At 31.2% G+C, this 13,748-nt stretch overlaps 4 protein-coding genes across 4 annotated transcripts; 2 read left to right on the top strand and 2 right to left on the bottom strand.

The window, feature by feature from the left end:
• The first annotated feature begins 171 nt into the window (after positions 1–171).
• On the top strand, positions 172–1,542 carry LOC128391656 (zinc transporter ZIP1-like). Its single transcript, XM_053351587.1, has one exon. The coding sequence runs from the start codon at positions 311–313 to the stop codon at positions 1,394–1,396; it is 1,086 nt and encodes a 361-aa protein (XP_053207562.1). The 5' UTR covers positions 172–310; the 3' UTR covers positions 1,397–1,542.
• Positions 1,543–3,721: 2,179 nt separating this feature from the next.
• On the top strand, positions 3,722–5,164 carry LOC128391825 (zinc transporter ZIP3-like). The gene has a single exon (XM_053351771.1). It carries the CDS (start codon positions 3,926–3,928, stop codon positions 5,021–5,023), a length of 1,098 nt encoding a protein of 365 aa, XP_053207746.1. The 5' UTR covers positions 3,722–3,925; the 3' UTR covers positions 5,024–5,164.
• A 1,366-nt stretch (positions 5,165–6,530) lies between these two features.
• Positions 6,531–7,423, bottom strand: LOC128391742 (uncharacterized). The gene is made up of 2 exons (XM_053351689.1): positions 7,082–7,423; positions 6,531–7,018 (listed from the first exon to the last, which is right to left on the bottom strand). Exons 1-2 carry the CDS (start codon positions 7,209–7,211, stop codon positions 6,531–6,533), a joined length of 618 nt encoding a protein of 205 aa, XP_053207664.1. The 5' UTR covers positions 7,212–7,423.
• Positions 7,424–8,467: 1,044 nt separating this feature from the next.
• On the bottom strand, positions 8,468–11,862 carry LOC128391809 (uncharacterized). The gene is made up of 6 exons (XM_053351756.1): positions 11,483–11,862; positions 10,425–10,717; positions 9,935–10,365; positions 9,654–9,860; positions 9,143–9,335; positions 8,468–9,073 (listed from the first exon to the last, which is right to left on the bottom strand). The coding sequence occupies exons 1-6, from the start codon at positions 11,525–11,527 to the stop codon at positions 8,836–8,838; spliced, it is 1,407 nt and encodes a 468-aa protein (XP_053207731.1). The 5' UTR covers positions 11,528–11,862; the 3' UTR covers positions 8,468–8,835.
• Positions 11,863–13,748: the final 1,886 nt, after the last annotated feature.

Genomic DNA, 13,748 nt, shown 5'->3' with positions numbered 1-13,748 from the left:
TTGATTGTTGTAACACTTTGTAATAAATATCAAAAAATTCAATCAGATTTTACGAAATAATCAATGAAATATGAATTTGATTGTTTAATATTATCGATGGGAAATTGATGTATGATTCATCCTCGTAGGTGTATTTAAATGAGTTTCAGACTAATTTAAAATACAGTTATGTATCAATAGCTGACAATTGAATTTGCAAAATCAGTGATTTACTGTTGTTTGTATCAAATTGACAAGTTAATTGGGTCGATTATTTTATTTTTTTGTTGATCCTATTTTTGCTGTGTTTTGGTTTCGATTGAGATTTAGTATGGCTGTTGGTGAAGCTCGTGTTGTTGCTTTGTTTGCCCTTTTCGGGGTCACAATGTTGGCAGGATTCGGTCCCGTTTTTGGATTCAGTTTATGGAAGAAAAAACAAGAGTCGAATTTGCTTGATTCTCAAGACGAGAGACGAAAACAAAAAGCAAGAAATGATAAAATTCTACATCTCTTATTGGTCTTTGGTGGTGGTGTTCTTTTGGCTACTTGTTTTGTTCACATGATTCCCGAAATTCAGGAAAATTACGATAAATACATGGCAGCTCATAAACACTCCGATGATAAACCAACGACAATTAGTCCAATAAACTTATCTGAAGGAATGATCTATCAACATCCGACTCATAGTGAAAATGGCGATGATAAAGACGACGATGATGATGATGATGATGATGGAGCTCCATGGGTGGAAATCTGTATCTGTATCGGGATATTTTTGACTTATGCAATTGAAGAATCAGTTGTATTATTGATTGGACGTGAATCTCATAATCATGGTCACAACTCTGTGAATCTTCATAAAATAGGAATGGAAAGAGGCAACGATAACGGTGGTGTTGAATCATCGAGTAATTCATATAATTTTGCTAATTCCATTAAATTTGAAGGAGTTTGGACACGATTCCTTCGAGGACTGATCATTGTAGTAGCTTTTCTGGCTCATGCCGTTTTTGATGGAATCGCGATTGGCCTCCAAAGTACAACAACCTCCGTTTGGACCATATTCTTTGCTATTTGTCTTCATAAACTTGTAGTAGTTTTCGCCATCGGCTTCGAGCTGTTTGAGAAAACCGGTAGTCTTTTATTAACGGCGATTCATGTAGCCATCTTTTCCGCCATGTCTCCCATCGGTATAGTTTTATCAATCATCATTGAAGATGGTCTAACGGAAGATGGTAGTTTAACACTGATTCTATTAAACGCTGTTGCCACTGGTGCCATTTTGTACATTGTTTTCCTCGAAATCCTCCAAGCAGATCGATGCCGTGAAGTGAATGGTCTCTATCAATTGGCAGCTTTGATACTTGGATTCATATTAATGACTCTCATGACAACTCTGGTTAGCGATGGCGATTAACTGACCAATAAATTACTCAAGAAAGAAAATGATCAAATTGTCTCAATAGTCAATCAGTTATTATCTCTAATCTAAGTGTCAACAAGACTTAACTCACCTTGATCAAGTATTAATACAATTAAATAAAATTCAAATATTACTAATTATCCAAACCATTTACAGCGTCTAATATGATCGCAAGTTAATTGGACTAAATTAATCAGAAACAATTAACTTGAACAATCAATCTTCTCTCCATTTGAAATTTGCTCTCAAAAAAGTAAACAAATCCAACAGATAAAGGATACGATATGAAAAAAGTATCGATGTTCAATCGGCTAATCGAAAATTGAAAATGGAAATATAATCAATATTAATCATATTCTTAATTAACGATATTCTTACTCAGATCAATATTTCTACACGTATACACTGATGCCCATACAAAGATAAGTCTCTCTCTCGGATAAAGTCTTCCGCAAACTGTTTGTTAATACAATTACCTTTTCTTAATTGTAGCGTTGATTTAATTACAATTTAATCTTTACCTAGATTGTTATGAGTTTTGTTTTCCTCCATCCTGATTACTCGTGAATTAACATTATCTAATCAACGTGAGATTTATTTACTTTTGATTGTTTTTAAATTGTTTCATTTTGATCAATCTGGACTATTAAATTTTTCACACTTTTAATTACTTTGACACTTAATCAAATAATTAACTTGAAAAACTTGAACAAAAAATTCTTACTAATCATAAGAATATTTCTCAGCTGATTATCCTTTTTCCCTCCAAAAAGAAAAAGAAAACAATCAAATTAAACCAATTCGAGTGAATTAACTAATCAGTGATTGTATTTTTTGTGCAATTAAAGAAAATCAAGTTAATTTTCATAACTATTTCTTAATTGTTTCCAATTTCTGTCCTTGATTATTAGAGATCTTCCTTTCAATTGTGACATTGGTCATTAGCATCCAATCAACTTGATCAATTTTTAAATTATTCCAACAATTTAATTAACACTAAAAGTGATGTTTTTTTTGTCTCTTTTAATTGTAACTGTACTTTGATCACCACTTCATTGTTTTAACTACGATAACACTTACATTCTGATGATTTCAATGAGAAATTGATTAGATTGTAACGGTTAACATTGTATCAATTTGGACTATCACCTTTACAATTACATTTTCATTGTCACTCTACGTGTAAAGTAAATTAACTTTTATCACCCAACAATTAACTCTTGCTTATTGAAATCGACACAATTATTAATAAAACACTATCAATATGCACGGACGGAGGTCATTAGTGATCAACCAGATTATCCAATTGCTAAATATTTAACTAAACTGTTTCCAACAACAATTATTGATAAATTTGCCTTCGATGTTCAATCCAGTTGATTGACTTAACTTTTTCCCTTAATCAGGTCGATCTCAAGGTTAATTGGTGATTAAATTGTAGGAGTATATTGACAATATAAATTGTAGTGGTTGTTGAGGATTTGAGAGAGTACGATTACGATTTATTATCTATTCATTTACTCTTCTAATAAGATTATCATTAATTAGATAATTTATCATATTAGTGATTAGAACTAAATAACAAGTTGCTCAAGAGCATAATCTATGGTAAATTAATGTAACTGTATCTTGATTTGATTTACATCGAAAGATTAATTTCCAATAAATGTAAACTTTAATTGTTGATCGATAGTTCAAATTTCAATTGTTAATCAGTGTTTTTTTTGTTACTTTGTATCAAAATCAATTGGATTGATTATTTTTCAGGAACATTAAAAATGATCAAAAGCCAAAGGTTTCTGGTTAATTGTTGTTGAACCAATTTACTGATTGGCTTGATTAGTATAACAATCGATCACATTTGACAAGAGATTTAATCTAACTCATTTCTGTCGGTTAATTGTTGATTGCGACAAAGTGATTCTGTTAAGACCATACTCAATGTCAAGTCTATGGGGAATATGAAAATCGTTACAAGTGATATCACGTGGCAATTAATTAAGTTAATTATAGTAACGTAGGTGCAAGATTATCATGAACGAGTGTAATCAATAAATATAACCAACAAGCAAATTTCTTATTTTTTTCATACGATTGATTGTTTAATTAAATTATTAAAATAAAAGAATCGATCAAAAATATTATTACCCAAATTAAGCGATCATTATGACTAATTAATTGATGTAACAATATATACACGATAAATATCCAGATATTCAATCAGATTTTACGAAATAATCAATGAAATATGAATTTGATTGTTTAATATTATCGATGGGGAATTGATGTAACGGTATCTTGATGGTTTTGTTTGTAGATTATTTTATCGTAGGTATTTAAATGGATTTCCATTCGATGTAAAATTCAGTTGTTAATCAATTGTTGACAATTGAAGTTGTAAAAATCAGTGATTTACTGTTAGTTTGTATCAAATTAATAGATTATTTATAAATAGTAATTGGATTGCTTTGATTTTTTGTTTCATCTTTTTTTATTTTGTTTCGATTTCGATTGAGATTTAGTATGGCTGTTGGTGAAGCTCGTGTTGTTGCTTTGTTTGCCCTTTTCGGGGTCACAATGTTGGCAGGATTCGGTCCTGTTTTTGGATTCAGTTTATGGAAGAAAAAACAAGAGTCGAATTTGCTTGATTCTCAAGATGAGAGACGAAAACAAAAAGCAAGAAATGATAAAATTCTACATCTCTTATTGGTCTTTGGTGGTGGTGTTCTTTTGGCTACTTGTTTTGTTCACATGATTCCCGAAATTCAGGAAAATTACGATAAATACATGGCAGCTCATAAACACTCCGATGATAAACCAACGACAATTAGTCCAATAAACTTATCTGAAGGAATGATCTATCAACATCCGACTCATAGTGAAAATGGCGATGATAAAGACGACGATGATGATGATGATGATGATGGAGCTCCATGGGTGGAAATCTGTATCTGTATCGGGATATTTTTGACTTATGCAATTGAAGAATCAGTTGTATTGTTGATTGGACGTGATTCACATAATCATAACATTTCGTTGAATATAACCAAAAGAGAAAACGAAGACAATCTCGGTAATAACGGGGTGACTCTGAACGTTGGTCATGCTGAAAGTAACTCAAATAATTTTGCTAATTCCATTAAATTTGAAGGAGTTTGGACACGATTCCTTCGAGGACTGATCATTGTAGTAGCTTTTCTGGCTCATGCCGTTTTTGATGGAATCGCGATTGGCCTCCAAAGTACAACAACCTCCGTTTGGACCATATTCTTTGCTATTTGTCTTCATAAACTCGTAGTAGTTTTCGCCATCGGCTTCGAGCTGTTTGAGAAAACCGGTAGTCTTTTATTAACGGCGATTCATGTAGCCATCTTTTCCGCCATGTCTCCCATCGGTATAGTTTTATCAATCATCATTGAAGATGGTCTAACGGAAGATGGCAGTTTAACACTGATTCTGTTAAATGCTGTTGCCACTGGTGCCATTTTGTACATTGTTTTCCTCGAAATCCTCCAAGCAGATCGATGCCGTGAAGTGAATGGTCTCTATCAATTGGCAGCTTTGATACTTGGATTCATATTAATGACTCTCATGACAACTCTGGTTAGCGATGGCGATTAACTGACCAATAAATTACTCAAGAAAGAAAATGATCAAATTGTCTCAATAGTCAATCAGTTATAATCTCTAATCCAAGTGTCACCAAGACTTAACTCACCTCATCTCACCTTTGATCAAGTATTAATACAATTAAATAAAATTCAAATAAAGATGTTATTATAATTTACAAAGATGATTTAAATTTACCTTACTCACTGAGCTTTACTGTAAGGGTAAAGTTAATGATTAGTTGATTGTTTCATTTTTTACCTGTTCAACTTTTTCCATTTTCTCTCCTTTTTCTCTCAACTATTTGTGTTCCTTTCTCTTCAGCTCAGAGATTTAATTACATAATTGACTATGAGTGTAACCGGTGCCCGTGTCGTTGCCATTTTCGCTCTTTTCGGACTTACAATGGTCGCTGGTCTTGGACCCGTTCTGGTGTTTAATCTGTGGAAAAAGAAAAAAGAAAACAATCAACAGGATGGAACAAATAATTCAAGTTCTACCGCTAATAAAATACTACAACTTTTACTGGTCTTTGGTGGTGGTGTCCTTTTGGCTACTTGTTTTGTTCATATGATTCCCGAAATTCAGGAAAATTATGACCACTACATGGAAACTCGTGAATCTACACATAACCATGATGAACACGAACATGAACACGATCATAATGAACTAATTGCTAATACTTTAACCTCCTTAATGGAGGAAAGGACAAAACGGTCATCATCAAAAAAAATTAACATAAAGATTTGATTATATTTCATCAAGATGATTAAATTGATTTACATTTACTCATTGAAATATATGATGTCAATTCAATCTTTACCGGAATTTTCATGAATTTTGTTATATTACCAGATTACCAGTGAATTGACATTATGCAATCAACGCGAGATTAATTTACTACTGATTGTTCAATTGTTTCATTTTCATTTTTATTCAATCACAAATCAGTATGGGAAATTAAAACGTTTTCCCTCACAAAAGAAAATGAAAACAATCAAATTAAACCGATTCGAGTTAATTAACTAATCAGTGATTGTATTTCTTGCACATCTTACAATTGAAAATGTGTACTATCACTTCAACAATTTTAATCTATTGATTAGTGATTGTCAAAGATGACAATATGTTAAAAGATATTTGAACTTAAGTTCGTCCTAATGGTTAAACTACTTCGAGAATTGTAAGTATTGCAATCGAAATCAATCAGTTTCTTAAATTGAATTAAGTTATCGCCTCAATCCAAGCAGTTTAACGTGGACTAATTTACGGCCGATAAATGATCCCTCGAGAAATTTTCCCGACCAACTCGGTGTGCTATTAATCAAGTCACTTAATGTTTTAAACACCATCAATGATTTGCATATGAACCCATAAGAATCAGATCACAATGTACTTGCTACTGATTTTATATGGTTGCAAAATTTTACGCTAAAAATAAACCGATATAAACTATTGATATTTATTAAAATTGTCGATTATCTGTAAGATTGTTAACCGAAAATTAAATCAATTTATATTATAATGTATAATCAAAACTACAAAGTACTTCATATGAGATCATTTCCGTTTCTTTCCCTTCAAAGGGTACATAAGCTTTCGCGTGTCGTCCATGTACCTTACCGATTGTTTGACCTTGTTCCGAAACCCTCGCTCTTGCTATATGAAGTTCATCATTACGATCCGATAGTCCACCGACAATACTGCCCAATGAAGCTTCACCATTCTTATTACTCAACCAAACCAGAGACGAAGGGTCATTTGTAATTAAAAGGTCAAACTTAGCATAGCTATAAACTTTTCCTCCATAAGTAATCTGACAAGCTCCTTGAGCTGGATCATACATTCCTGGTAAAAGCTCAACCGATATCGTTGAATTTACCCGACACACATAGATTGACCTTCCATCACTATTACTACCACCAACGAATGCATTGCCCGGTAACACTGACCCAACCTCGAATAGTTTCCAGCCAGTTCCAGCTGAAGGTAATACTTCAAGTTTATCTGAATCATAAAGTGACCAATCAATTAGGTATTAACATAAATTTCTCATTTCAATTGACTTACCCGATTTTCCAGAGCTCGGTGATGTATTTCTTGTTGAAATAACGGTACAAATAACGATCGTTGTTCCCAAAATACCAACGACCCCGATGATAATATTAACCAACTGCGAACGAGTTAAATTACTGAACATATTAACTTGAATTGAGTGAAGATCTTCAAATGAAACTTGGATACTTTAAATAATTATGATCAACCAATTACACCAGAACTAAGTTCGTTAATTGGTTTGGGTTCGTTAATTTTTCGACTTTTAAATAGAATTGATATCAAAAATCAAAAAGGTGTAATTATCGGTGTCACCTTTACTGGTAATTGATATCAATAATCAACCAATTACCTGAGTTTTTATCATGTTTTCACTTATAACACCCATGGAGTGTGAGGATTAATCTAATCATTGGAAAGGAAAACAAGTTATCACATTTATATTGATACAAATGAGCATATTTGACTAATTTGTGAATAAATAATTGTACATATACTTTGTATTTTTGGTTAAATTATAATCACAATTGAATTAACCAAATTAATCTTACAGATAATCGCAAATTTCAATAAATATCAATAATTTGTTTCACTTTATTTTTAGATGCAAATTTGTATACATATAAAAAGCAGCAGCAAGTACATTGTAACCTAATCCTCTGCTGGTTACATATACAAATCATTGATCATGATTAACAATGATGATTTGAAAATTCAGGTGATTTGTTGATTATTATATTGATTACCTGAAATCCACTGGTAAAAGAGATGCTGAAGTTTACATTGATAGTTTATCGGTTCGTCCTCTCGAAATATCGGATATTAAATATTTCAGGTTAGTCATTGGAAATTGTTTCCTTGATCAATATCTTCTTGGTAATTCAATGCTACAATTTACTTATTATCATGGACTCTTGGACTATCAAACTTATGATTTTTTCTCGGCTTCGGCTTTTGGCTCCATTTTTGTTTTACCATTAGTAGCTGTAATCGTGAGCCAAAAACAGCTTAAAGTGTGCAATTTTGAGCCAAAAACGTAGCCGAATCAAACAGATAACGGATAAGATATATACCAAAAAGTATCGATATTGATGATTGGAAATTGCCACTTTCATAGTTAATTTTGATTCAGTTTCCATCACAATCAACGATATTCTTAATAAACTTGTAACTCTACAGGTATACTGATTCTCATAATAATTCAAAGATAAGTTTCTTTCTGAAAATGTTGTCAGTAAATTGTTTATTGGTACAATTACTTTTTCTTAATTGTAGCGTTGATTCAATGTCTAATTAGTATTTGCCTGAATTGTTATGGATTTTATTATTTCTTCATTCAGATTACCTATGAAATTACACTAAAACCTTTCACACTAGACCTTTGTTTGAGATTTTACTAAATTGCTAAACTTTTGTCGTGCACTTTATTTAGTTAATTGTTTTACCAAAACCCATTGACATACATGATTAAGATGTATGATTAATATATTAATTGTTTTGTTCTTAATTCTAACTTTAATTGGTATTAAATGGCGTCAACTTATAATATTACAATTAATTAATCAAGTTAATATTCACAAACACTTTTAAAGTGAATGATCATATTTGATTCAGTATTTTGCCTGTTTGTTTTTTGAGCAGAAAAAGTTTTACATTTTGTTAATTGTTGATGACAATTTGTTAATCACCTTACAATTGAATAATATCACAGAAATAATAAACAGATACAAAAAGATTGAGCCAATTATTATTACTACAAAAGTTTCAATCTATTGGTTAATGATTGTCAATGGTGATGAGATGTTGAAAATATTGGAACTCAAGTTCGTACCAATGGTCAAACTACTTCGAGATTCGTAGGTACAATCGAAATCAATGTAACAGGGTGATACAAATGCATCCGGAGAAACTATTGCGTAAATTGCTGAAGTTGTCGCACAAATACCTCCGATAATACCCATCAGAATGATCTTATAATAGTAACATCGAGCCCAGAATGATATTCGCCTGGAGGGAAGAAAATAAAACGTTTCAAACTAAAGTTTAAAAATCGTGAAAATCTCAAATAAAGTTTACCTGTCAGGCCATAAAGGACTGGTCTTCGATGACAGTGCGATGAAAAAAGATGGTGGAAATATATAAGCTAAACAGGTCATTATGGATCCACCAAGAAGGTCCATTACTTTTCCGAATCGAGGAATCGACTCACCGATAAAAACGCATACAAGTAACATCGTGATTCGGACTGCGACTCGTTTCCAGTTAAATGCTGTTACAAAGGTCAAATATCGGTTAATAGTTTGTCACTATTAACGTTTAAGGTATTTTGATAATAACTTAAATTACATGTACATTGATTTTAATCAATTGAATTAACCATCTATTGATTGTTTAAGTTTTCAACTTGTTCTGATCAAGAAAAGTCAAGACTTGAGTACTTAAAATAAGCTCATTAACCATAACGGTTTATCTGATTTGTATGATTAGACTATCTTAATGTATGCAAATTAATTGATTGATTTAATTGGCATTCGTTATAATGTTTAACTGATTTCATAAGTGATTTTTGATCTCAGCTTTAACTCACTTCTTTGAGCTTTAATCTTATTCTCAATGTCTTGGACCGATGGATTGATCATCAATAAGAAGGCAAAGAAAAGATGTCCAGCCATTAGAATTGTGACAATATCGCGTTTTAGACCAGGTCGAACTGAATGAATAATATTATTCGAAACCGATGAACCATAGGCAAGATAACCAATAATCGCAAATGGGGTAAACAATACGAACAGAACTTGCAAGAAAGAAAATTAATAAAATTGGTTAGTTGTATTGTTTAAGGTTCTTATTTGTATTTCTTATACTAACTAATGAATCCCATGATGACCGCTTGAGGCCATTTATCTTTTTCTTTCATGTCATTTTGATAAGTTGGAAATGGAGCTGTACCTCCATAGGCAAACATAAAAGTACCAAAGGCAAGAGAAATTGATGTGGCTGTTGGTGCCGATACCTGAGGACTAGTTTCCAAAGCTTTCAGATCTTTGACCATATCAATAAGTAATAAAATAACTGCGATGGTCGATGTGCCCAATGCTAAAGCGGCAGCTCCCCAAAATTCAACTGGTGTACCAAGCCACATGAGTGGACAAATGACCACAGCGATAAGAACAATCCAAACACCATAAGAAAGTGTATGTGACCGATCAATCAAATCGGATACTAATTGTGAGCAAACCAAAAGCATAACAACAGCCGATCCAATTGATGCAATTTGAACAAGCCAAGTGACTAGAGATCTGGACAATGAATAAAAGTCTTCAATTAACATGATGGTTAAATAAGAGATCAAACTTACCCCATTTTCTTTCCAAAAGCCATTTTACCGATCTCTGGGTAAGGGTTGCGACATTGAACTCGATATTCCGGCCAACGTTCCTCCAGGATTATCCAACATTTACCAATCAACGTGGCAGAAATTGTCGCATCAATACAGATCATTATCATCAATGGAACTCCCAACCATCCGGTTCCGTTAAGTGTATATGGTAAGGCCAAAATTCCGGCTCCAGCATTTTCACCGGCGACAAACAAGACCGTCGTTAATACTGTCAACCCATGTTTAACTGGTACAATTTTCTTGAATCTTTCCTGTTAATTAATGATCAATTAATTAATCATCAACAAAGTCTAATCCCAAATTACACAATCGATCATCAAATTCATCAATTATCTAGATCAATTCAACAAAATTTCGGAAGAAAGTTTGTTTGTTTGAGACCCATGCTTCTCTCTCACTCACTCACTCACTTTCTCTTTCTCATTTGATCGGCCACTTAGACCGTTTTTGGACCATTTTTCCGTTTTGTTGGATTTTAAACTGAATTTTTTGATACCACAACATCTCATAGAATCCTTGAAGCTTAATCGAAAAATCCACCTTATCTTATCCATATTCATGATGATGATGATGATGATAGATTTATGCAAACTTGCTACTTTTAATCAGAAAGTTAATCACTGAAATTATTGTTAACTTACAACCATGAACTAAATTGTTGTTCATGAACAAATCAAACACAAGCATTTCTTATGAATGAAATGAGAAATCCAATTGTCGTTGACAATGATATTGATAATGATGATTTTTCATTCTAACAAAAAACTTAATTGAAATTATCAGATGAAAATAACAACAATTTACTTGATAATTAAGTCTGTCTCACAAATTGTTTCAAATCAACAGTGACATTTACAATGAGAGAGACACTTGAAACAATCAAATTAACTTTAAATAAACATTGAAGTTTTTAAACGAAATGAGTTTGAAATGATAGCGTTAATTGTAACAATTTAACATTTACATGTGAATGTTGATTCAAAGTGATTAACTAATAGAGGAACAATTAAACTCACCTCATTTGATTGTCTTTTCTGTGCAAGATTGAGTTTAAAATCCATTTGCAATTGAACACAACACCGAAAACAAAAATGTCCAAACAATTTACTTAATTGTAACTCTCATTAACTTCGTTAACTGTGTTAATTAAATTCCCAATGTTATTCACTTCAAACAATTAAACTTGACGATCTCGCGTCAATCATGATTCAAGACAATTGAGCCAAATTTATTGATTATAAAACGAAAAGATAATTAAATTCATATGATTATCTTTGTCTTTTCGTTGTACAATTAACTCGTTACGTTGATTAACATAACTGTTTAACCTTAGAAAAAGGTACAAAAGGTAAACTCGTAATTAACTAATTGTCTCCCGATTAAACTTCAAGGGTAATAGACCAGGAATGACTTCCATTTATATACTAATTGAAATTACAGTGGAAAAAATTGTAAACATGATCATAAACATAAGTAACAATTAGACGTAATTAACCATAGATAATTAATTCTTATTAACATTAAATTGAGTTGACAATTAATTTATCACAACGACAATAATAATAATTGTTATTGAAGAGAAGAAGAATTAATAAACTTAATTATTCAAGATTCTTTCTTGTGATTATTTGAATTTCGGGTGAAAATGTAGGATATTCAATCAGTAATCGAGATCAATTTATTTCATATCACCGACGATTAATTAATTGTCCAATTTAATCAGGAAAACAAAAAGTTAATCAAAATGAAAATTCAACAATTTTCATTGAATTTTCATTCTCTCCCAATAGATGGCATGACATGTGTAACATTCGTTAATTAATTTGATTGACCAATCTGGACATTGAACCAATTAAATGATTCAAACTCTTGATAATTAATAATTTTAGATACGATTAATAAATGATAATCAATTAGAAGAAAAAAGTTTCCTCGATTGTTTAATTTTCCAATGGGAAAATGTTACCGTTAATTGTCAATGTTAATGATGGAAAACAATTTGGTAAGAAAATTAAATTAATCGAAACTTGGATAATGATCAATAAATTGTGAATTATTTAAGATTTAAAGTTATCACTTTGGTCCAATTATTATGAGATTATTAAATTACCAGAATTATGTTGTAATTGTGATGATCAATTTGTAAAATGATTGGAATCATTAATGTTTATTATTAATATATTTTCCCTTTTTCTCAGTCTCTCTTTCTATCCATAGTTAGTTAATCTAATTGTAAAAACTTAAATCATTGTAATTTAGGTTGATTTAGTTTCAATATTAGGCCTTCTGACAGTTCCAAATGAAACCGACTGTTAAATTAGATTAACTTTATCATTGTAATCATGTTAATCTAATGACAAGTATAAAAAGTCACTGGAAAATAAAACATTTCCACTCGAGGACAAATCATCTTCTTGATTATGATGATAATCATCTCAGTCATTTCCATGATAATCATTTCAATCATGATGATTAAATAAGAGGGAAAAAAATATTGACCCATTTGGGTTGATTTAAATAACAATCAATTGTTTTAATCGCGAGAGTTAATGTTGATTAATCAAAGGAAAAGGGAAAAAGAATCAAGTAAATATAAAATTTAATCTAATTGTTGACAACAAACAATTCGTAAATTAAATTAACTAATCAGCAACGATTTACCACCTAAATCAACTGGTAACTAAATCATGTTGATTAAAGTTCAATTGATTAATGATGTTGATTTCGTAGCTATTAATAAGCTAAATGTTAATAAATCAGTAACTAATTGTTACTAATGATGATGATGATGATGATGAAAAACAAAGTGTATACACACACAATTAAATTAATTGGTTTGTTAGACAATTAAATTGGTTCAATTAATTATCATGATAAGATAATCAATAGTAAATCAGATAGATTAATGTCAATTTTGTTAACCATTATGATTAAACTGTAATAATAATAAAGATATTTAAAACAATTAGGATTACTAATATTTGATTCGTGACTTTAGTTGGGATTGTAAATTTGATTGAGTTGGAAATTAAATTTAACTAATCAAGATAATGATGAAACAAATTGATTCAATCAATCTGATTATTATTAACCCGATTATTAGAGTTTGTCAAATGATTAAGTTGTGATTAGGGATGGAAATTGTTTTCACCTCAAACAATTAACTATCCAAATGGTTCGTTTGCTTGATTATCATGTTAATCATATCAATGACCAGAATCAAATTAAGATTCAATTGTGAAGATGCTCAATCAATTTTATCATCTCTCTCTCTCTCTCTCT

The sequence above is a fragment of the Panonychus citri genome, unplaced genomic scaffold (assembly GCF_014898815.1).
Source record: "Panonychus citri isolate SS breed McGregor unplaced genomic scaffold, ASM1489881v1 Contig00135, whole genome shotgun sequence".
NCBI lineage: Eukaryota > Metazoa > Arthropoda > Arachnida > Trombidiformes > Tetranychidae > Panonychus > Panonychus citri.
Note: the sequence above shows the minus strand (reverse complement) of the source record. Positions and strands in the feature narration are given on the sequence as shown.

Coding starts and splice junctions, on each gene's coding strand:
- LOC128391656 (XM_053351587.1), top strand. CDS start 311: ATGGCTGTTGGTGAAGCTCGTGTTGTTGCTTTGTTTGCCCTTTTCGGG.
- LOC128391825 (XM_053351771.1), top strand. CDS start 3,926: ATGGCTGTTGGTGAAGCTCGTGTTGTTGCTTTGTTTGCCCTTTTCGGG.
- LOC128391742 (XM_053351689.1), bottom strand. CDS start 7,211: ATGTTCAGTAATTTAACTCGTTCGCAGTTGGTTAATATTATCATCGGG. Junction 7,019..7,081: donor ACCGAGCTCTGGAAAATCGG/GTAAGTCAATTG, acceptor TTTATGATTCAG/ATAAACTTGAAGTATTACCT.
- LOC128391809 (XM_053351756.1), bottom strand. CDS start 11,527: ATGGATTTTAAACTCAATCTTGCACAGAAAAGACAATCAAATGAG. Junction 10,718..11,482: donor AGAAAAGACAATCAAATGAG/GTGAGTTTAATT, acceptor ATTAATTAACAG/GAAAGATTCAAGAAAATTGT. Junction 9,336..9,653: donor TAAGATTAAAGCTCAAAGAA/GTGAGTTAAAGC, acceptor CCTTTGTAACAG/CATTTAACTGGAAACGAGTC.